Source organism: Lichenostomus cassidix, chromosome 2 (genome assembly GCF_008360975.1).
Source record: "Lichenostomus cassidix isolate B80296 chromosome 2, HeHo_3.0, whole genome shotgun sequence".
NCBI classification, from domain to species: domain Eukaryota; kingdom Metazoa; phylum Chordata; class Aves; order Passeriformes; family Meliphagidae; genus Lichenostomus; species Lichenostomus cassidix.
The window spans coordinates 150,230,403-150,251,833 of record NC_139482.1 but is presented as its reverse complement, the minus strand read 5'-3'; the positions used below and the strand labels follow the sequence as shown (position 1 = coordinate 150,251,833).

The window sequence follows — 21,431 nt, the reverse complement described above, 5'->3', positions numbered from 1 at the left end:
AGGGGCAGGATTGGTGACACGAGGGGACAATCCCCACATGGAGCATCTCTGCAGCCCAGAATGGCCCTGCTGGCCCTGCTGCTGAGCCCAGGCACTTTCTCTTTGCGAGAAAAGCTGCTCCATGAGATCTCCCAGTTCTCCCAGTGCATATCCCAAAAGAGCCTCCTGTCCCACTGGATTGGGTTTTATCCTTCTCCTCCTCCTTTTCCAGCAGGGAGAGCCTTAAATCTGACTCTTCCAAGGAGGAATTTTGCACTCCTTTTCTCATCCCTGTGTGTTTTTCCTCTCCTGTCTGGCATAGGGCAGTTTGGGAGCTCAAAACAAGCCAGAAACCCAAAAGTCAGGAACTCCCTCCCTGCCCCCTGTGCTGCCCCAGCCTCCCTCCCCAGGTGGATGCTGAGCACACAAGAAAGATGCTGCAGGCTGAAAACCAGAAAATCCAACTTTATTTACGAAATTCTCACCCAGAAAGGAACCCTCAACCCTCCCAGTCCCTCTGTATCCAAACCCTGCCCCATCCACATGTGGGAAGCAGAACCCAGGATCCTGCAGAAAACGTGGAAAGGCCACTGGAGACAGAGCTGGAAGCCAGGATGAGAAAAGGGAATGTGATCTGAGGATGGCTTTGCTTCTGGCCTGACACATCCAGCTGGTTTTGAAGCAGGGAAAAAACAGAACAGACGAGTGGGAAGCAGGAGCTCAGTGTCTGTGAGGGTGGGTGGAATACTGGGATTTGAGTAAATTCCAATTATTATCCTCTCCATGGCATTTTTCCCCTGTAGGTCTCAGCATTGCCAGGGAGTTTCAGGGAAGTTGTCAGTGTTTTAGTGGAGATCTGAAGGTTTCAGCCCCAGAAAAAAGGGCTCAACCTCCTCCTGAGCTCACAGGGAGCTCTGCCAAGGAATGCAAAGTTGTCAGAGTTTTCTTCTAAAGGGTACTGAGACAGACCTTGAGAAATAATTCCCTCTGTGCAAGGAGGAAAAAGAGCCTCTCTGCTTTGGTTTCTTATGGAAACAGAGTGGAAACAGGAAAAAAAAATAGGGGAAAAATAGAGTTTGCCACAGAGGAGGTTGCAGGGATGCCATGGACACACAAGGATGGTGCACAGGGTGTATCCATGCTCCACTCTGCCCTTGCTTCCTGCTCCCCTGGAGGATCCCTGGCAATGGGGAGAGAGGAAATTACAAATTCCCTGGATCTCTGTGAGCTGGGCACACCTGGCTCATTCATAGCTGCTTCCACTCCAGCTGCTTTTACAGCAGACAGGGCATCAGAATCAATCCTACAGCTGCTCCAAGCAAATCCCAGCTGGGATCCCAGCAATTTTAACCAGCTTTTCCCAGAGCTGAGGGTCTGGAATGACCATTCTTTTTCCTATCCTGCAGTTTCTGCTCTGAAGGGGTGGAGGGAGGGAAGAGGAACAGAAGAATTTGCTCGGGATGGTCTTTAAAACATCTGGAAAGGGAAATCTGGGAGCTCTGACTGCAACCTGAGCTCAGGCAGAGGCTGAGAGGAGAAAATTTGGATTTGCAGGTCTGACCTACCCTGGCTGTCAGTCCAGGGAGTGTCCTGAGCTTCCCAGAAATCCATCCCATCCCAAAGCAGGGAGGCTGAGCCCTTCTGAACTCGTTCCTTAGCTTATGCTTGGAATTAAATGCCATCCCTCTGCAATTGCCACCAGATCCATCTTCTCCTCTCCCTCAGGAGTGACACCAGTGTTGCCCAGAGAAGCTGAAGCTGTGGCTTCCCCATCCCTGGAAGTGTCCAAGGCCAGGTTGGACAGGGCTTGGAGCAACCTGGGATAGTGAAAGGTGTCCCTGCCCATGGCTGGGGTTGGAACTGGATGATCTTTCAGGTCCTTTCAAACCCAACTCATTCTCTGTGGGTCCTGAGGACCAGAAGCAGCTGAAGCTGAGGAACATCTGCTTGAACAGCTGGAAACTGGAGATTTATGGGGTTTAAGTCCAAACTTTAGGCTTGAATCCAGCGATGAAGATGGGGTGAAGCCCCACGTCAGAGAAGGAGGACATTCCCAAAGCATCTAGGAGTTCATGAGGCAGCTTGGCAGGGAGAAGGGTGGGGTTTAGCCTGGAGCTGGGACACTTGTGACCTCACAGGGTGCACTGGAGGACTGTCCCAGCCACCACTGCCACCAGCCCCAGTGCTGCAGAGCTGCTCCCCACCCCATTGCTGCTCCTGGACAGGTCATCCGTGCACAGGTCGGTGTAGCAGCAGGATTTGGGCTTGGATGCTCCAATCCCGTCGTAGGAGAGGCATTCCTCCTCACAGGCTCTGGTCACAGTGATGTTCCCAAAAAAGGGATAACCTGGGAGAGTTGGATTGGAGAGGGGAAAAAATGGTGAAGGAGAATGGGATGGAGGAATGCTGACAGAGGAGGTGTTGGACATCCCTAACCCATCCTGCAATCCAGGCTGCTTTTTGTGGGAACAGCTCTGCTAATTCTCACTGCTGACTCTCTCTCACCCTCCTGCTCCTTCCAAAATTATTCCAGCACAGACAATGGACACAAATCCTTGCAGATTTTTGCACCATCTATAAACTCGGGGTCCATAAAGATATTAGGGTAGGAAAGGCAAAACAGAGGGAATAAATGCAGTGAGCCCTCATCCTTCACCGTGAGGCTCCAAATCTGATGGATTTCTCTCCTTCCCTCTTTAAAGCAGAATAATTTCACCTGGATTCTTAGGAAGAAGTCAAAGAATAATCCAAGCTGGGATGGGGAGATGGAGAGGAGGTTGAGAGAGGTGATTTTACACTTCTAGTCTGTTCTAGTGAGATCCCAACCTGCAGAGCTGCTCTGGGTCCTGACACAACAAAAACATGGAAATCTTGGAGCAAATCCAGAAGAAACCATGGAGATGCTCCAAGGGCTGGAGCCCCTCTGTTCTGGAGCCAGGCTGGGAGAGCTGAGAATGTCCAGCTTGGAGAAGGGAAGGATCCAGGGAGAACTTGAAGACCCTTCCAGGGCCTAAAGGGGCTCCAGGAGAGCAGGAGAGGGACCTGGGACAAGGGATGGAGGGACAGGAAAAGGGGGAATGGCTTCAAACTGGAATAGGGTAAAATTAGATGGGATATTGGGAAGGAATTGTTCCCTGTGAGGGTGGGGAGGCCCTGGAGTGGAATTCCCAGAGAAGCTGTGGCTGTTCCATCCCTGGAAGTGTTCCAGGCCAGGTTGGATGGGACTTGGAGCAAACTGGGATACTGCAATATGGGGATTTGGAATTCAACGATCTTTAAGCTCCCTTCCAACCCAAACCATGCAGGAATTCTCAGATTCCTCCCAGGATCCTTCAGTGGGACTCACCTGTCTCCAGGGAGTGCAGCGTGGTGGTGCACACGTTGGCTTTTGGGGGACACACGATGGCTGTCCTGCACTTGGAGATGTCTGTGGGCTCCTTGCACGTGTAGCATCGCAGGGAATGGGCTGCAGGGGGGACAGAACGGCCCTGAGGTGACACAGCAGGGACAACAGACCCAAATCTGCATCCTCCTGACCAAAATGCAGTGGTGTCCAAAACTAAGCACATATGGAGAAAATGGCAAAACTTGGATATGCCAGGGGGGAAAATACCAAATTCCAGCATTGTGGACAAGGGTGTTGCAGGAGCTGGGCCTGAGCATGACATTTTGGGCTCAGCAGCCCAAAAAAAGAGGGATTTAGAGGGATCTGCTCCTTGAGGATCTGTGGTGGGTCTGAGCATCGTCTGTAAGAATTCAGCCTGGAGAAGAGGAGGCTGTGGGGAGAGGTTTTGGGATCTGCAACTTCCTCCTGATGGGAAGTGGAGGGGCAGCACTGATCCCTTCTCTCTGGAGCAGTGACAGGATCCAAGGGAATGGCCTGAAACTGTGCCAGGGGAGGTTGAAGTTGGATTTTAGGAAAAGATTCTTCCCCCAGAGGGTGGAATGAGCTTCCCAGGGAGTGATCACTGCACCGAGCCTGACAGAGCTCCAGAAATGCTTGGACAACACTCTGAGGTACAGGGTGGGGTTGTTGGGGTGTCTCTGCAGGGCCAGGAGTTGGACTTTGATAATCCTTGTGGGTCCCTTCCAGCTCAGGATATTCCATGATTTTATGATGGTAAAAAGCAGCTCCTTCTGCTGAGAGCAGCATTCCCCAGCTGTGACAGTGGCAGTTCCCCCATCCCTCCCCTCACAGCTCCCTCCTGCTTGTTTAAGGGAAATTCTGCAGGAATCGGTAGCTGAGAGCAGGATTGAAATTTCAGAGCTGTATCAGGGATCCTGAGGGCTGAGTGTGGCCAGAAATCTCCTTTTCATTAGAGGCTACTGCTGCTTTTTAAAGAGGTGATGTACAAACCCTTGCTGGCTGCCAGCTGAGCGAGTGACACCTCTAAATATGCAAATCTTGGTCACAACAGCTCTCAAAAATCTCCGTGGGAACTCTCTCCATCCACAGCCAGCAGACACCGAGTGTGTGGATTTTCCCAAGTCCTGCTGGTGCGGCTTGATGACAAAAACTAGCCTGGTGTGAGATTTTCTATCCTACTCTTCCTTCCAGCCGCTGAAAAACCACCTGAAAGCGTCCAGTGCCATCTATTGGTAAAAATTCACACCGGCGATGTTTTTTATTTTTGTTCCAATTCTGCTGTCAGAGAGGAACCTCTGGGGCTTTGTGATAAGGATAAATATTTTTGAAGGCGTTTGTTTGAACACCTGACTTTAGAAGGAATTTTTAAGGCATCTAGTTCTCATAGCAGCTTCTTTGGAAAATTCAGCTGTGGGGTAGAGCCTGCAAAGTGGAAAAATTTTCTTTTTCCCCTTTGCAGAGTTAAAAAGGACTTTTACATGGGAATAGTTCAATGTTCCTGTGGCCATAGGAGATATCCCTGTTTATCCCAGCTCAGGACCTCACTAGATCCCTTCCCAGTGATCCACGAGAGGTTGTTTTATATTTTCACAGAGATAAAGCATTATCAACAATCATTTGGATATCTGTGGATTTGTGGGATGGTGGAAGGATGGATGGATGGATGGATGGATGGATGGATGGATGGATGGAGCAGTGCTGGCTTAAGGCACCTGAGAAACTGCCCCAAAACCCTTGGGGTGAGGTGGTTTCCATTTGCAAACCTCAGCATTTTCATGGATGAGCTGGGAAGTACTTTGGGGGAATTAATCCCAATAAAAAGCAGTTTTAAGGAAGGAAAACCTCAACCCCCTCATCTTTCACTGACTCAGGCTGGGGCACTCAGAGGACAGGGTTTTGTGGGTAAGTTGCGTGGAAGAAGAAATCCCAAATCCATAAGGATGAGGACAGAATAACAGAACAGGGACAGCTCTGTGTCCTGATCTGAGCCAATAATTCCCTGTTCCTCACTGTCCAACAGGACCTTCCATCTGTTGATATCAAATCAAACAGACACATCCCTCAGCTGCAAGAGGGGTGCCTAAACCAACTGCTTCCCTTTGGATCATCCCCAAAAAAATTACTTCTGCCTGATTTCAACTATAGAGCAAACAGAGTTGATAACTCTGTTTCCACAAAATCCTTTCAGACCTTGGCTGGTTTCTCAGAAATTCTGTTAAATCCAAGACAGAACTCCAGACGGAGATATTTGATCCCTGTCCAGGCTGCCTTTCCTTTGAGATCTTCCAGGGTCCTGTGGAAGCAGTCTGAGGATCTCTGGGCTGTAGGACAAACCCCTCTGGGTTGGTGTCATCCCAGGAATGGCTGTTCAGGCAGGGATGTAGCTGCTGTTGGTCACATCCAGATGGAGGGAGGCCATGGTGGCGACCAACCCTCCTGCCAGCTTGCCCAAGATCCAAACCCATCCCAGACCCAGGGGAATTTCCCATTTCCACCTCTGTCCTCGTCTCCAGAAATAAGGGAAAATCCTGGAGCTGGGGGTTAAATCAACCTTTCCAATTGGAGTTATTTCTCATACCTTCACCCTTATCTATGCTGAAGTCTCCCCCTCTGGATTTCCAGCTGGGAGGTTTTAGGGATGGCAGGAGCTCGGGATGAACATATTCCATCCCATTCCTGAAGGAACAGGGTGGCAGCTTAGGTCGAGGCAGTCCCTTCAATCCCTTGCCCAAGCTGGTCCTGCCCTGTGCCTTTTGTTGTCCCCTCCATCCCTGGACATGGGTGACAACTATCCAAAGGATCCCACCAGGAATGCATCTCCCCTTTCCCAATTCACCCTCTCCTTTGAGCTTCTTCAATACAAAAGGCATCATTTCCACAGGTGGGAAAATGATGAGAATGATGGGAAAATGATGGGAAAAATCACCAGGTCTTCCCCCTCCCTCTCCTCCCAGGAATTTCCCAGGGGGTCTCTGGAGTGCTGGGAATGAGGATCTCTTACCCAACTCCACGAATGCCAGGCCCAGCAGGAATCCAACCAGGAGTTTCTTCATGCTGAGAGCAGATCCAGGCAGCCAGGACAGTTCCAGGGAGTTTCTCCCGGGGAGCTTTATATGTTTTCCCACCCTCCACCACCTGGTGTTGATGCTGTGGGCGGATTCCCGCGGGGTGATCAGGGGAGAGCCCAGCTCCAGGATTGGGATTTGCAGAGGAACAAGTTTCCTGATGAGGTGACATCACCACAACGAGCAGACTCCTGCCATGCCTCGGCTCTTCCCCAGGTTTATGTCCCGGGGCTGGTCCCATGGAAAAGGAAAAACACGGCTGGCACTGCAGGGCGTGGCCCCATGCCAGGGCTTGGATGGGGAATGTGACAAGGTTTGTTTGCTCCTTCCATTCTGGCTCCACGAGCCAAGAGCTGGCTTGTGTCACACGTGTTGCGCTGGCCAACAACCGTCAAGGGGCGAGTGACGGCAGGCTGGCTTCCCACGTGCTTTGGAAAAATAATTCCTTGGGCTGGCATGACTGGGGTTGCCCAAAGATGTCTGATTGCCCAAGTCCAGTTCAAAATCAAGCCTGGTTTTTGGATCCCTTGGTTATTAACTCAGCTGCTGGGCATGGGAGTCACTTGGAGGCCAGTGGGATTTGGTGGTTCCAAGTTTGGAATTGGGATAAATCACATGGTTTCAGGTTCTGGGTCATGCTGCAAAAGCAGGATACTCAGCCCTCCTTTGGAAATTTGTCAATTATTTACTGAATTTTATCCTGAAGCTGGGAAATAAACCCAACATGGAGCAATGAATCAATTTTCCCACTCTGGCACCTTCCTGATAGCAAATTTCACTTTACCCACATCAAGGCAACCCTTTCAAACATCATAATTTATTTTGCATCTCACCCAATATTTGGGGAGACAGCTTCAAATGCTTGGAGCTGGGGAGAAATTATTTACTTCTGCCTTTGGACTGAGCCACTGGTATTTTATATTTCACAGGAAAAGCTGATAGACTTTTTTGTTGGGTTTGTTGTGATCCAAATTGGAAAATCCCGGAGTTGTGCAATTTCCCATAAAACAGCTGAATAAGCCAAAGAGGCAAAGTTTGTGAATCACTGGAGCACTTGGAGATTTTAGGGATGGAGATGAGGTGAGTGAAGGTGATTTAATGAGGTGTTTGCTTGTCACACACTTGTTATGACAACACACGTGGGAATTGCTGCCATTCCCGGCAGCCTCTCCTTCTTCCCAGTTGGAGGATGGTTTCCAGTAACCTGAGAAGTGTTGCTAATTGAAATTTCCACAGCCAGGGATGACACAAAGCTGACAGAGCTGTGGGAGAGAAAGACCTGCACCCTAATTCTCTGTGAGAGTGAAAAATATCCTTTATTTGTCTTGCTGTGCTGCTGGAAATCAAGTACCAAAACCACCTGGATCAAACATAACTCTCTGGGCACACAGGATAAAAATCCACTCAGATATAACTCTGGTTACATACAGATCTTAGCTTGGAACTGGGCAGCTCAAGGCAAATTTGAACAAAATCTTAATTAACAGCCATGAAACTGGAAAATATCCAGACCTTTCAGCATCCCAGGTGGTTGTGCCTCAATGGGAAAGCACAGTGGGGTTGACACAGTAAGATTGTGAAGTGGAAATATCCTTGGAGACATCCTCTTGTACCTGAAAATCATTCCATTGGGAGGAATTTTTGGGATAAATGTATGGTTGAAAGACTGGGGATATAAATACTTAACCATTGTCTTAACTCTATCTTAAAGGTTTGAAAATGTTGGAGATTTTTCCATCAGGCAGGACACTGGGAAAACATCAGAGCTCCTGCAGAGGGGCTGAGTGTGCAGCAGGGATTGTTTGGGATTGTTCCAGTAAAATTGTGGAGCAAAGGAAAGGCCTTTAAGCTCTGTTACCTTTAAGGTATTCCTTGATCTAAAGATAATCAGGAATTTACACTGAGATGGAGCCCTGGAAACAAACCCAAAACCCAACACAAACAACCACAGGTGGTGTCCAGGTGTGTGTTGGAGTGGGAGAGAAGCTGATTTGGGCAGTGGCAGCACCCTCCTGGCTTCCCAGGTGGAATTCCACTGCCACTCTCAGGAAAAATTGGGATCTTAATGGAAAAAACACAATAGATACTACTAATGGGACAACAGGGAGAGCAGGATTCACCCCAAAAGATGACTGGAAAACATTGGTGCCTTTTAGTTTGGTAGAGTTAAGACAAACCTGAGTTAAATGAGACTGGAAATTGAGGTTGGATCTTAAACAAAAGAAAAATTTGGATTATTTTTATAAACAAAGGCAGGGAAGAAACCTGACCTGCTTTAAGCCTGATAAATATGTGGAAACTGTGGTTTGACAGGGCAGTCAGGTAAGGCTTAGACAGCTTGCAGGACTCAGGAGGTTCTAAAAATTCCCTTCTGTCTCTGTCAGGGGTGGAATAAACCCTGGGAAAGGTTTTGAGCACTGACTGACAGGAGCCAGAAGGGACTTTGGTTGAAATGTCACTTCAGGTCTGGAGAGCTGAGAATATCAATGAGGCGTGGTGTGTAGGGAAAAGGTTGTGTGCCAAAAGCCTTCGGGAATTCTCTGTGGGATCAATCCAAACCCTCTCCTGTCCCTGGGAGATTATCCTTATTTATAAGGTGATATAAGGAGATATAATCTCTCTCTGCTTATCACAAATACCAGGAAAGGCAGATGGCAGAAATTCTGTGTTTACAAGTGAAAAGGTGAAGTGCTTCACCTGCTCAAACTTCCCTTACACTTAATTCTTGTTTGAATGATAAAACCCCAATTTTTATGAGATGTTCTGTGGCAGGGAGTGACCACCAAGCTTTGCTGAGCTGTTCCAGTGGTTTATTGGCCACAGGTAAAATTATTCCTGTGTAAGATATTTCTATTATGCTTTACAGAGTTCCTACAGCCCGTGGCTCTCATTAAATCCCTCTACAAAATTTAATTTTTCACTGTTGCAATTTTTCTTTTCTCCACAGAAATGTATTTTGTCTGGGATATCCCTTTGATAGATTTTGGTGGGCTCTTTGACTCCTCTGGAAAGTCTGCTCTCTGATGCTTTAATCCTTCTAATGGTCCTTTGAAATCCCTTTGTTTTGCCACCTTCTTTCCTACATTGTCCAACCCAAAACTAGGCATTTCCTTGAGCCACTCCAGAGAATCCCAGAGTGGTTTGGGTTGGAGGGGACCTTAAAGGTCACCCATTTTCAATCCCCTGCCATGGACAGAGACACCTTCCACTATCCCAGGTTGCTCCAAGCCCCATCCAGCCTGGCCTGGAACAATTCCAGGGATGGAACAGCCACAGCTTCTCTGGGAAACCTGTGCCTCACCACCCTCACAGGGAAGAATTCCTTCCAAAAATCCCATCCAACCCTTACCTCTGGAAGTGGGAAGCCATTCCCTCTTATCCTGACACTCCATGCCCTTTTCCCAAGTCCCTCTCCAGCTCTTCTGGAGCCCCACTTGAGATACTGAGAGCTCACAACAAGGTCACCCCAGAGCATTTTCCTTTAGAATCCCAGGAATAAACAGGACAAATCCATCTTCCATGAAACAAGCACTAAGCAGTCCTGTTTGACACCATGGTCATGTCATGGCAAACACGGCATCAATCTACCTGACATCAGTGTCCCTCCTGGGAGCTGGTTTGCAGGATGGAATCTGCTCTGTTTCCCAGATATCAGATTTCCAGGTATCCTGGTGACAACTGGTTTGCAGGAAAATACAGATACTGTTGATCATTGCACTGAGGCAGCTTGAGTTCAGCTGCTGTGATTCCAGAGGGGCAGGATTTTTGCCAGGGGACTTTTTGGATGGCTCCACCATCTTCACCTGTGACTCAGTAGTGGGGAACCTCTCTGCCCGTGCCTGTGGCTGCAGCGATGTGTGATGATCCAGTGGAAGTTCCACCTCTCACGGGTGTGTGTCAACAACAAGACTTTGGGCTTGTTGGGGTGGAGTTGGTCTCCACCCTCCTGATGAAACTCTGCCACCAGGCAGGAAGGAATTCAGGTTTCGTTGGGCTGGAGAAGGGTGAAAGTGTGAGCAGCCTCCTCCGAGGAGCTCTTTAGGTCCTTCTTCCAGGGGCTGGTTGATATTAAATTTCTCCACATATGGGAGTATCAAAAAAAATATCCAGAATCCCAGCATTGACTCAATCTCTAAAGATCTTTTACCCCTTTCTTTCCATGTCTGAGCTTTGTTTTGCTGCTTTGCACCCCCAGTCTGGAGAAGTGAGGTGAGAAGTTGAACCTCTCTTAAGCAGAGAAGAAAAATTGTACTCACATCTCCCAAATTCTGGCTTAAGCTCACTAATCCCTAGGCTAAAAAGCAGATGCACTCCTAAGGATGGGAGGAAACATTCCAGACTTGCTCAATTTTTACAAAAAGACGTGAGTTGTGTTCAGCACTCTGAGAGAAAAAAAAGGAGTCCAGGGATGTGATCATCTGGAGGTTGGAATCATTGAATCATGGAATGGTTTGGGTTGGAAGGGACCTTAAAGCTCATCTCATCCAACCTCCCAGCCATGGCCAGGGACACCTTCCACTAGACCAAATTGCTCAGGTTCCTCTTCTTCCAGCCACAGGACTGAGGACAATTCCTTTGGGTATCACCTGTCCAGCTGTGTTTGATCTGCCTTGGGAATGTAGATCCCTCAAGCATTTTCTGAAAACAGCGAAAATGTCCAAGATGTGATTCTGGATTGGATCCCAGAGGGATGAATATCCACAGTTCAGGCATTTCAGGCATGCTTTAATCTGCCTCAGTCCTGTCATTGGTCTGAGAGTTGTCTAGGAAGTGTAACATGATCCCTGCCAACTATTTATGAAAACCCATATGACCCATAAATCCATGACCCATCATGTAGGGAGCCTTTGGCCATGTGATTTTCCATCTGAAAGTTGGATGATTTAGAATCACTGAGATTGGAAAAGACCTCTGAGGTCACCAAGACCAACCACCACCATGTTCACCATTAAACCATGTCCTCAAGTGCCAGATCCACATGTTTTTTTGAACACTTCCAGCTATGGTGGCTCCACCACTTCCCTGGGCAGCTTGAACAAAAAAATACCAAGGCTGAAAGGTGCTGGGAATATTCCTGGTGGCTCCCATTTGTTGGGAGTCTCCAGTGTCCTTCTCCACACTTTATTCAGCTGATGTTGATCTCTTATCAACATTCTGCAGTACAAGGACAGCATGCAAAGACTAGCCAGTTACACAGCTACTTCCTTCCCCTTATCAGGAAAATTCTCCCTCTTTATCAACTTTGTGCAGAGAAAGGAAACAGAGTCCTCGCTATGAACTTGTCACTTGTCAAACCCAGGGACTGTCACCGAGTCTGTGACTGAGAAGTACCTGACATCACTTTGTCAACCTTTGGCATCATCAGCAGGGCCTTTGACTGACGTGCTGGCAGCAAAGTCTGTCACCAGATACAGATCTGGATGAGCCAATCTAAATAAGTCACCCTTGCTAGGTAATAAAAATAGCCTGTGGTGGATGTTGCCATGGGGATCTAGCGTGGGAATAGGAATGAGGAAGCCAATTCCCATCATCGGGGTCTGTGTGGTCAAGGCATAAAGTTGTGGGAGCACCAATTAGCAGAAAATGCAGCCAGAAATAACCTTTGAAAACTTGCAGAGTCACAAACGGATTGAAGCAGGATAAAAAATCCGGAGTGGGAATCATCTGACTTTGGCACAGCCTTTCTTCTCTACCATAGGTGGCTCCTGGGTGACTCACTGGAGCTCTTTCTTCTTCCAGTCAGGCAGACAAATCAACATTTCATCAGATCTGCTCTGGAAAAAAGCCTCATCAAAAAGTGGATGGCACTGGGGATTACCTGCTTCCCTTCACTGGCTTTAAAAGGAACCTTGCAAGGGTGGAGATGAGGTCACCTGGAGGTCTCTTCACAGTAAATGTGTGTGTTTTGTCATGGAATCATGGATTGGCTTCTGTTGGAGGAGACCTTAAAAACCATCTTGTTCCTTGTGGGGGGACACCTTCCACCATCCCAGGTTGCTCCAAGTCCCATCCAGCCTGGCCTGGAACACCTCCAGGGATGGGGCAGCCACAGCTTCTCTGGGCAACCTGTGCCAGGGCCACACCACTCTCACAGGGAAGAATTTCTCCCTAATATCCAATCTTAACCTCCCCTCTGTCAGTTTGAAGCCATTCCCTGCTGTCCTGTCCCTCCAGGCCTTTGTCCAAAATCCCTCTCCAGCTCTCTTGGAGCCCCTTTAGGCACTGGAAGGGGTTCTAAGCTCTATCTGAAGCTTTCTCTTCTCCAGGTGAAAAGCCCCATCTCTCCCAACCTGTCTGCAGAGCAGAGGGGGTCCAGCTCTTGGAGCATCTCCGTGGCCTCCTCTGGACTTGCTCCACCATTTCCATCTCCTGATGTTGGACTCCAGAGCTGGATGCAGTGCTCCAAGCAGGATCTCACCAGAGAAGAGCAAAACCACAGAATCCTCTGCTCTCCTGCTTGTCCAGGAGGACACAGGTGAAGGACACAGCTCAGGACACAGGGGAATCTCAGGGCTGCCATCCCCTGACAGAACAACCCTCAGGCACACACTGGGATCCTTGGCATGTCCTGTGCAGGGCCAGGAGCTGGACTGGATGATCCTTGTGGGTTTCTTCCAACTCTGGACATTCCTTGAATTTTGCCAATCCATCCCAGAAGAACCAAGCTCCTTCCTCATCCATCCACTTGTCCAACTTCAATGACCATATCCAACGCTCTCTCCATCTGTTGTCCTACTTCTTTTGGGTGTCCTACATAATTCCAGGGTAGTTTGGCTACTCTGATTCCTTTTGATTTAATCTGACTCCAGCTCCTTTTAGCCTCCCACAGCACAGACCAATCGTGTCTTTAATTCTTTCCCCATCTCTCCCCTCCCTGCCGAGATGGTTTTGAGGTGGCACACCCTGGTTTCTGGGATCAGGAACACTTGGAAATATAATGGGCCCTCATCCAGCTGAATTTTGGGGTGATTCAGTTTCAGACAAGCAGGTAAGTGTTGATATATGGTTGATATATAGATAAATATGTTGATGTCCAAATATATTTGTTGATATCCAGAAAAAGGAGAAGCGAGTTGGGAGTTGAAGGACGTTGATGCAAAGTGTGAAGCTTGTGGTTCACTGAAATCAAAGATTCAGAAACCTCTTTGGTTTTTTTTTCCATCAAAAAGAGGAAAAGTGGAGAGAAAATTTCTAGAAAGAGTAACTGTGGCCTAAAATCAGAGAATAATTTCAAAGATTATTCCAAGAATGAGGGGGAAACCTAAAAGAATGGAGGAAAAATGGAGCAGCAGACAAAACAACATGAGGCAGGTTGAGAAACACATAAAGTAAAAATTTGCAATAGTCAAAATGACTTAAATCTCGAGAAAGAGATGTAATGTTATTTATTCATTTATTTAAAATGAATTATTAAAAGTTATTTAAATATTATGTAAAATTATTTCACTTTTAAATTGAGAGGCAAAATAAAATAGTGATAGATGAAAACTGAATATTAAATTAACCACTTGTTTATTCAATAGAGAAAGTGCTTTTGATTTTGAGGGTAAAGACAGCCTGGAGAAAGGTGTTCAGACCACATCTGAGGTGGAACAAAAAAATTCAATTTATTCAAGGTGGGATGAAGCAGGACAGGAGGTTTTCCATGGCAGAACTCTTGGAGAACTGAGATACAGAACAAAAGAGCTCATTGGAGCTCTTTCTTCTTCCGTTCAGGCAGACAAATCAACATTTCATCAGATCTGCTCTGGAAAAAAGCCTCATCAAAAAGTGGATGGCACTGGGGATTACCTGCTTCCCTTCACTGGCTTTAAAAGGAACCTTGCAAGGGTGGAGATGAGGTCACCTGGAGGTTTCTTCACAGTAAATGTGTGTGGTCTACTCCTAAATATTGTTTACAAATTGGTCAAGGCAGAATCATGAAGTCAGAATTTAGCCCCTAAATTAAAATGAGGAGAAGTAACAACCATTGTCTGACCTTGATAGATTGCCAGGATTAAGAACAGGGTTTGAAGGAGGGAAAATAATAAAAAAACTAGGAAAAGACCTGAAATCCAATGCTATCTTTTTTTGTTTTCATGTTAATAAAGTCAGATTTTCACAAGTTCAGCAAAATAACAACACAGGGTAATGTAGGAATATTTATTAGGATGGCACAGATGGAAATTAAATCAATATAAGATGAGCGAGAACTTTTTAGAGGCTTGGAAGTGGAGGAGATGGAAATATTAAAAGTGTTGGGAATGGGATATGAGCCTGGAGAAACTCTTTAATGCTGTTCCTCACTTTTGGAGTGCTCTTGCTTAATATTTTCTGTTAAGACCTTGAAAGATGCCAGATAGGACGGAATTTGCTGGTGGCGCAAATTCGGGAAGCCTCAGCAATTCCGGGAAGGATCAGGATATGGTAAACAACCAGGTGGCTTGGATGCAAGTCATGGATTTAATAGGATCATCTACCGTAATAAGTCGGTTATACGGTAAACGAGGAGGTCACCTGGAAATGATTGGGAGATGAAAGACGCGGGAATTCTCGGGTGATCCCGGGTGGAAACTCTGTGAGACACCTGACGGAGCGTGGAAAAGGTGTTGGGGTTGTGTCAGAGGGGACAGAGCAGGGACATTGTGCAAGCCACCGACAAGGCCACGCTTGCCACACCTGGGTGCATTTCTTGGGACCTGAATTACCATCCAAAGGGTCCTGGGGAGATGAGAATGGATGGAATATGAAGCTAAAAAGGAAGATTTAATAAAGAGGGAGAGCGACTTTTCACAGAGGGAGATGGTGATAGGATAAGGGGGAATGGTTTTAAACTAAAAGAGATTTTAGTTTACAATTTGGGAAGAAATTCTTCCCTGTGGGAGAGGTGAAGCACTGGAATAAGTTGCCCAGAGAAGCTGTGGCTGCCCCATCCCTGGAAGTGTTCAAGGCCAGGTTAGACAGGGCTTGGAGCAATCTGGGATAGTGGAAGATGTCCCTGCGCAGGGCAGGGGATTGGAACTAAATGGACTTGAAGGTCCCTTAAACCCCAAACCTTTCCATGATTCTAAAAGAGGTGGAATTTCTTAGCAGGAGAAAGGATTCCCAAACGTGGACACACTGAACAGCAGGGAAGAACTGGCTGAGGTAAGAAAAATGGTGGCACTGGAGAAAAACAGTCCTTCACGTCTCCAAATAAATGTTCCAATTTTAGTGTCAGCCTGGGAGCTCTCAAGGTTGGAGAACTGATCCATGAATGGGAATTTGGGATGGACACACAGAAGTAAAGGCTGGTTTGGACTGAATATAAGGAGGGTTTTTGCCAGCGACTTAAGTGAAAATGTTTTATGTCCTTCCCAGCAGTAATATTCCAGGAAAACCATTGATCTCCTCAGAATCCAATGCCCACCTCTCCATACTGAATACTTTTCCTGTCATCCAAGGATGTTGGGTAAGGAATCATTTGGGATTCCAGGTTTGCAAATAGCCCAAATAATTAAAAATAAGGGTTTATTGACAGTGCTCACCTTGGGGTACAGATGAAACCAGCTCTTCCACACACCACTATTTTGGCAGTGCCAGCACCCTGGCAATCCCTGTTTGGAAAACTCCAACATTTGGAGTGGTGGAAAAGAGTGATGGAGGAAGAAGTGACCAGGTGACATCTCTAGTGGGTTGGAGGAGAACTGGGCAGGTTTGAAAGTTATTCCACATGAGAGTGAGGTGAGAGTAAAATTTACTCCTGCTTTCTGCTGAAAGCATTCCTGAGTCTCATGGCAGCTCTGCCTGGATGGGGCTGGAGGGAGGTGACAAGGAAAATAAGGTGATATGAATGAAATGTTTCCTTGGCTGTGATGTGTGGGGTCTGCTTGCCTGATTATCTCACTGAACACATTGAAAGGCCCAGAGGGTTGTGATTGTCCAGTCTGGAGAAAGGAAGATCTGGGGTGACCTTAGAGATCCTTCCAGCACCTAAAGGGGCTCCAGGAGAGCTGGAGAGGGACTTTGGACAAAGTCTGGAGTGACAGGACAAGGGGGAATAGCAGGGATAGATGGGATATTGGGAAGGAATTCTTGGCTGTGAGGGTGGTGAGGCCCTGGAATGGAATTCCCAGAGAAGCTGTGGCTGCCCCATCCCTGGAAGTGTTGAAGTCCAGATTGGAGCAACCTGGGATAGTGGAACGTGTCCCTGCCTATGACAGGGTGATGGAACTGGACAATCTTTAAATTCCCTTCCAATCCAAACCATTCCATGATTCCGAACCTGATACTGATGAAGCAGATGAGACTCTTCTCCTCTTGGGCTCCTCTTGGACAGACCTCCCATCACACGAGGTGGATCAGCACATCCACCCTTCACCAACCACCTTCTCAAAATGTCTGCATTCTCTCTTTGCCTCCTGCACCCCTGACCATCCTCAGGGTGCTGCCAGCTCCTCATCCCACCATTCAGTTGGAAAGAAGCAGTTGTAAATTCTACTTTAGCCCAAGGATTTGGGCTCCTTCATGTCGACATCTTAATCCCAAAGCCAGCAAAAGTTTCCCTGCCATTTCCGCGATGCAGAGGTGTCCCCTGGATTTTATTTCGAGGTGAATCACTGGGGTGGTGATGGCAGGGAATTTACCTTGGCGTAACCACACGGTGTTGTCGCTTTGCTTCCTGGTCTGTTTGGGCTCCACCCTTGGCATTTTGGGGTTCTTTATGGAAAGGGTGGTGAAATCTGAGTGGGGAAAGAACCACCTGTCCTAAATAGGTTTGTTTAGATTGGGTTAGAATCAATTAGCTTAGACTAGACTAGAATTTTCAGTTGGAAGGGTCCTACAATGCCCATTCAGTCCAAGTCCCTGATCAATTCAAGGCTGACCAGAATTTAAAACATGTTCTGCAATCCAAATTCTGATAGACCTGAGGCATTGACCTCCAGGAAGCTGTTTCAGTGTTTGACAACCTTCTTGGTAAAAATATACTTCCTGATGTCCATTCTCCACCTCCCCTGGTGCAGCTTTGAACTTTTCCCACATGTCCTGTCCCTGGATCCCAACAAAAAGAGCTCAGCACATCCCTTTCCACTTCCCCTCCTCAGCAACCTGCAATGAGTTTCCCTCTCAGCCTCCTTCTCTCCAAACTGGACAAACCCAGACCCCTCAAGGACATTCCTTCCAGCTCTTCTACCATCTTTATTGCCCTCATGGGGACACATTTGAGGACATTCCCATCATTCCTCATTTGTGGGGCCCAGAATTGCACACAATGTTTTAGGGGAAGCCACAACAATGCTGCACGCAGTGGGATAATCTCCCTGGACATGCTTGTAATGGCCCAGGATGTAGTTTGTCCTCTTGGCTTCCAGGATACTCTGATGATTGCTATGGAAGTCTTGTCAGATTCCTTTTGCAGGACTGTTTTCCAGTCCCTCCTCTCCTGGTTTATATTTTGCCTGACTTGGCTCCATCTTAGGTGCAGAATCCATCATTTGGATTTGTTAAATTTCATCCCACTAGTCATTGATTCTTTTCTGTTTCACAGCCAGGGAATAAACAGCCATTCCAGACTCTATTTCCATTCTTTGCATCTTTTCCACTTTACAGAAACATCACTGGGAATGAGACATTTCTCCAGAACAGGATTATTGGAAAAGAAGGGGATAAAGCACCACCTTCTTCAGAAGAGCCACACAACTATGAAAGAAAACAAGCATTTCCAGCCTTGACATTAAATATTCCTGCTGAGCATGGAGAATACAGATGTGCAACTCTGGATCTAAGGATTTTTCATGGACCAGCAACAGCAACGACCATTTTGTAGACCTTGACCTGGGTTGAGGCAGTGACTGGCTGAGAGCATTTTGAAGAGGGATTGAATGGATCCAGGCTGGGAGGGAAAGGTTCAGCTTGAGAACTCTTGAATCCATTTGGAAGAGGAATTTCTTTCATCAGATTGCTCAGATTTCTCCTGTCCCAGCAATCCCACAGCTCAACGTTACATTTTTACAGACACCTCTTCTGTCTCTTCAGATATCTTCAGTTTTTTGGTGGAGATTTTAACAGCGATAAATGCTATTTGCTGTTTAAAACTGACACTGCAGAGCATCTAAAAAAATTAAAAGCCATGAAATAATGGAAATAGTTTGTTTTGGAAGGGATGTCAAAAATCCTCTCATTCCAACCCCTTGCCATGGGCAGAAACAGAGATGTTGAAGAAGAGTCTCTGGCACTGAAGCTGACTAAAAAAATTGTCTGTGGTTCTTTTTCCTGCCAAAACCTACTAAGTGTATCCAAACTGCTTCCTGGGAATGGTCTTTGGGTTGTGTTAACTCCTCTGCCATCTCCAGGAGCTGTCTGGGAGATCCTTGACCTCAACCCATCTGGTGACAGCAGAGATGAGGAACTTCAGCACACAGAGGTGTCCACTGGCCTGGAAATGTGACTTCTGGGCCTGGAACTTGCTGTTCCCATTCCTGGAAGGTCAGAAAAGCAGGGAGTCGTTTGTATTTTGGGTTCCACGGTTTTAAAGGATTTTAATTTTTCTCACCCTGTATTCACCCTGCATTTCCTTGGGGGGTGTGGGGTTGTATCCCACCTCAGGTGCTCGTTAAGCAGGATCCTTCCAGGGAATACAATGTGGCTTCATTTATCCCAAAATGGGCCTTAGAACTTGTATAATAATGTCAAAAAAAGCATCACAAGGAGACAAGAAATTTGGGAGATACCCAGCGAGTGAATATATCGAATTTTTTCTGGTAATCCAACTGTCAGGGAATTCTCAATTCTTATGTATACTGGTAACACTGATGAAAACCTGGCAAGAATTTCTGACAGGGACATGCTGGCAACGAATCCCTGCTTCCCATGAATACTGGGAATCAACAGATCTCCATGGCAAAGGCAAATATTTATTTTTCCCCATCAGAAGGATGAGGAGAAGCAGGGCAGAGCTGCTGTGCTTGAAGAGCACCTGATAACAGAACGTTTGCTGCAAAAACATCAAAGAGGGTAAATTAATTGGCTGGGATTAGGAAGGGCAGGGAAACAGCTGTCCTTGATAGACCATGGGTGTGAGAAGTGTTGGTAAATGCTCTGTCATTTTACCACGAGGCATCTGGAGCCAGTCCAAGAGCACTGACTGCACATGACAAAGAATTACCATTCCCTGGCCTCCTCCCTGCAGGAAAAAGAGTGGAGAGGGTTGTTTTCCTAATTGTTTTCATTTCAATATTCCCATTTTATTTCAATGGTCAAATCCTGATGGCAAGTCTGCCTTTATTTTTCTAAATTTCTATTTTTCGTTTCACGTGCAGAGGAGCAGAATAGGCCAGGTGTGTTCAAATTAGCACACCTCAATTAACGATTTGAAACCTTGGCCACACCTTCCTCTCTTTTTAATTATGACAGTGCAAGAGGTGTCAAAAAATAGTATTTTAAGCAGGATGATAACCCTCCTCTTCACTGAAGAAATGTTGGATTTACAGACAGAGATTACAACATTTTTTCTCGGATTTGTCTGTGAGAGCAGACAAAGCTGTTATTTTTACAAGTTCAAAGGCTGCTGCCAAATGTAAATCCAAAAGCAGACATCTCAACTCATTTGGCACCTGTGTGGCACCACCCAGGTTTGTCCCTGCAAATAACTCAGTGTTTGGTGACCCCTGAGGAAAACAAGTCCATCACACCACTTTCACTCCCCTGCCCTGGGGGAAGTCCTCATTCCACAGATTCCCCCAAGGCCAGATTGAATCTTGAATGAAAATAAGCAGAGAGGATGGAACAAAATATTTTCCTTTCCTGACTCAGCCCCGTGCCTGTCACCTCTGTCTCAGGGGAGGTGGTGACACTATCCCAGCCAGACAGTGCCACCAGCGGAGCTGGGAAAGGTTCCAGTGCTGGGTCATGATGTCTTGAAGTGATTCATGTGGGAAACCACTGGCAGAGGTGAGCAGCTGCCTTTAAATTTCGGTATTCCAGGCACAGAGGTTATTCCAGTGTCAGGGGTGAACTTGTCAGGTGTAAAAAATTGCAAGAAAGGAAAATTGCAAGAGGTTTTATTGAGTTGATGGCGTTGTAGGGTGATGCCCTCCATGAAATGAGGATGAGAAATCAGAGAAGCCACAGAGGGAGGAGGTTGAGGTCGCAGGAGGATCTGAGCATCAGGAGCATCAACATGGGTGCAGCACTTGGTGTGCAAAGAGTTCTGAGGAGGAGCTAGGAAAGGCATTAAGAGAGCTCAGGATAAGGTCAGAAATGAGGCAGAGAGGGTTTTCTGTGCCACTAAGAGCTGTCAAGTGGCAGGATGGGAGTGGAATTAGTCAAGATGATGAGGGATGAACTTGGCTTGTCCTGCGTGAGAAGCAGCTTCAGTTCATTGAGGGATATTCTGCAAAGGGCAGGTGTTTGGATTGGTTTTCATGGTTTGCTAAGAGGCAGAGCAGAGCTAATTGGGCTCTCTCTGGTCCATTTGTCCCCAAATTGCACAACAACGTGTGCATGATTCAGAGCAGGAATGTGGCAGTGCAGGGTGGGTTGGGAGTGGGTGAGCCTTCCCCAGCTGACTGGGTGAGCTTATTTTTAGCCTAAATCTCTGCCCTGGCCCGTTAAAGTCACTATCTGTGCATCTTTCCATGTGCTGGGCCTGATAGCATCTGTACAAGGCAGAGGAATGGAAATGCTCTGGAACTCGCCCCAGGCCATGAAGGAAAAGTGGAGCACAGCAAGGAGCTGCTGGTCCCTAAGTCCAGCTCATCCAGCCTCTCTGCCCCACAGACTTTCTCCAGTGACTTAAATCCAGCTTGTAATCAGCTGCTGCAAATTGGGTTGAGTTCAGAAGAATTTGGTGACATTTTTCAGACTGGGGAAAGGCAGTGGGTACAACTTTTAATGAGCTGTAGGAAATACTGCATGGCCTAATCCTTATCCAAAGGGTTAATGAATAATGGTTAATTATACCAGGAGTTAATAGAATCATGAAGACTTAGAATCATGAAATGGTTTGGGTTGGAAGGGACCTGAAAGATCATCTCAGCAGCAGGAATACCTCCCATTAGACC

General features: G+C 47.0%; 2 protein-coding genes across 2 annotated transcripts in view; one reads left to right on the top strand and one right to left on the bottom strand.

Annotated features, from left to right (window-relative positions):
* Positions 1 to 21,431, top strand: part of LOC146442497 (lymphocyte antigen 6E-like) — a 377,509-nt gene that overhangs the window by 67,780 nt on the left and 288,298 nt on the right. The gene's annotated exons all lie outside the window — the stretch shown is intronic.
* Positions 425 to 6,570, bottom strand: LOC146442505 (secreted Ly-6/uPAR-related protein 1-like). Its single transcript, XM_085053694.1, has 3 exons — positions 6,348 to 6,570; positions 3,326 to 3,445; positions 425 to 2,326 (listed from the first exon to the last, which is right to left on the bottom strand). The coding sequence occupies exons 1-3, from the start codon at positions 6,397 to 6,399 to the stop codon at positions 2,112 to 2,114; spliced, it is 387 nt and encodes a 128-aa protein (XP_084909820.1). The 5' UTR covers positions 6,400 to 6,570; the 3' UTR covers positions 425 to 2,111.

Excerpts from the sequence above, each read along its gene's own strand:
- LOC146442505 (XM_085053694.1), bottom strand. The coding sequence starts at position 6,399 with ATGAAGAAACTCCTGGTTGGATTCCTGCTGGGCCTGGCATTCGTGGAG. Across the intron at positions 3,446-6,347 it reads CCTGGCATTCGTGGAGTTGG|CCCATTCCCTGCGATGCTAC; the intron begins GTAAGAGATCCT and ends TCCCCCCTGCAG. Across the intron at positions 2,327-3,325 it reads GCTGCACTCCCTGGAGACAG|GTTATCCCTTTTTTGGGAAC; the intron begins GTGAGTCCCACT and ends CAACTCTCCCAG.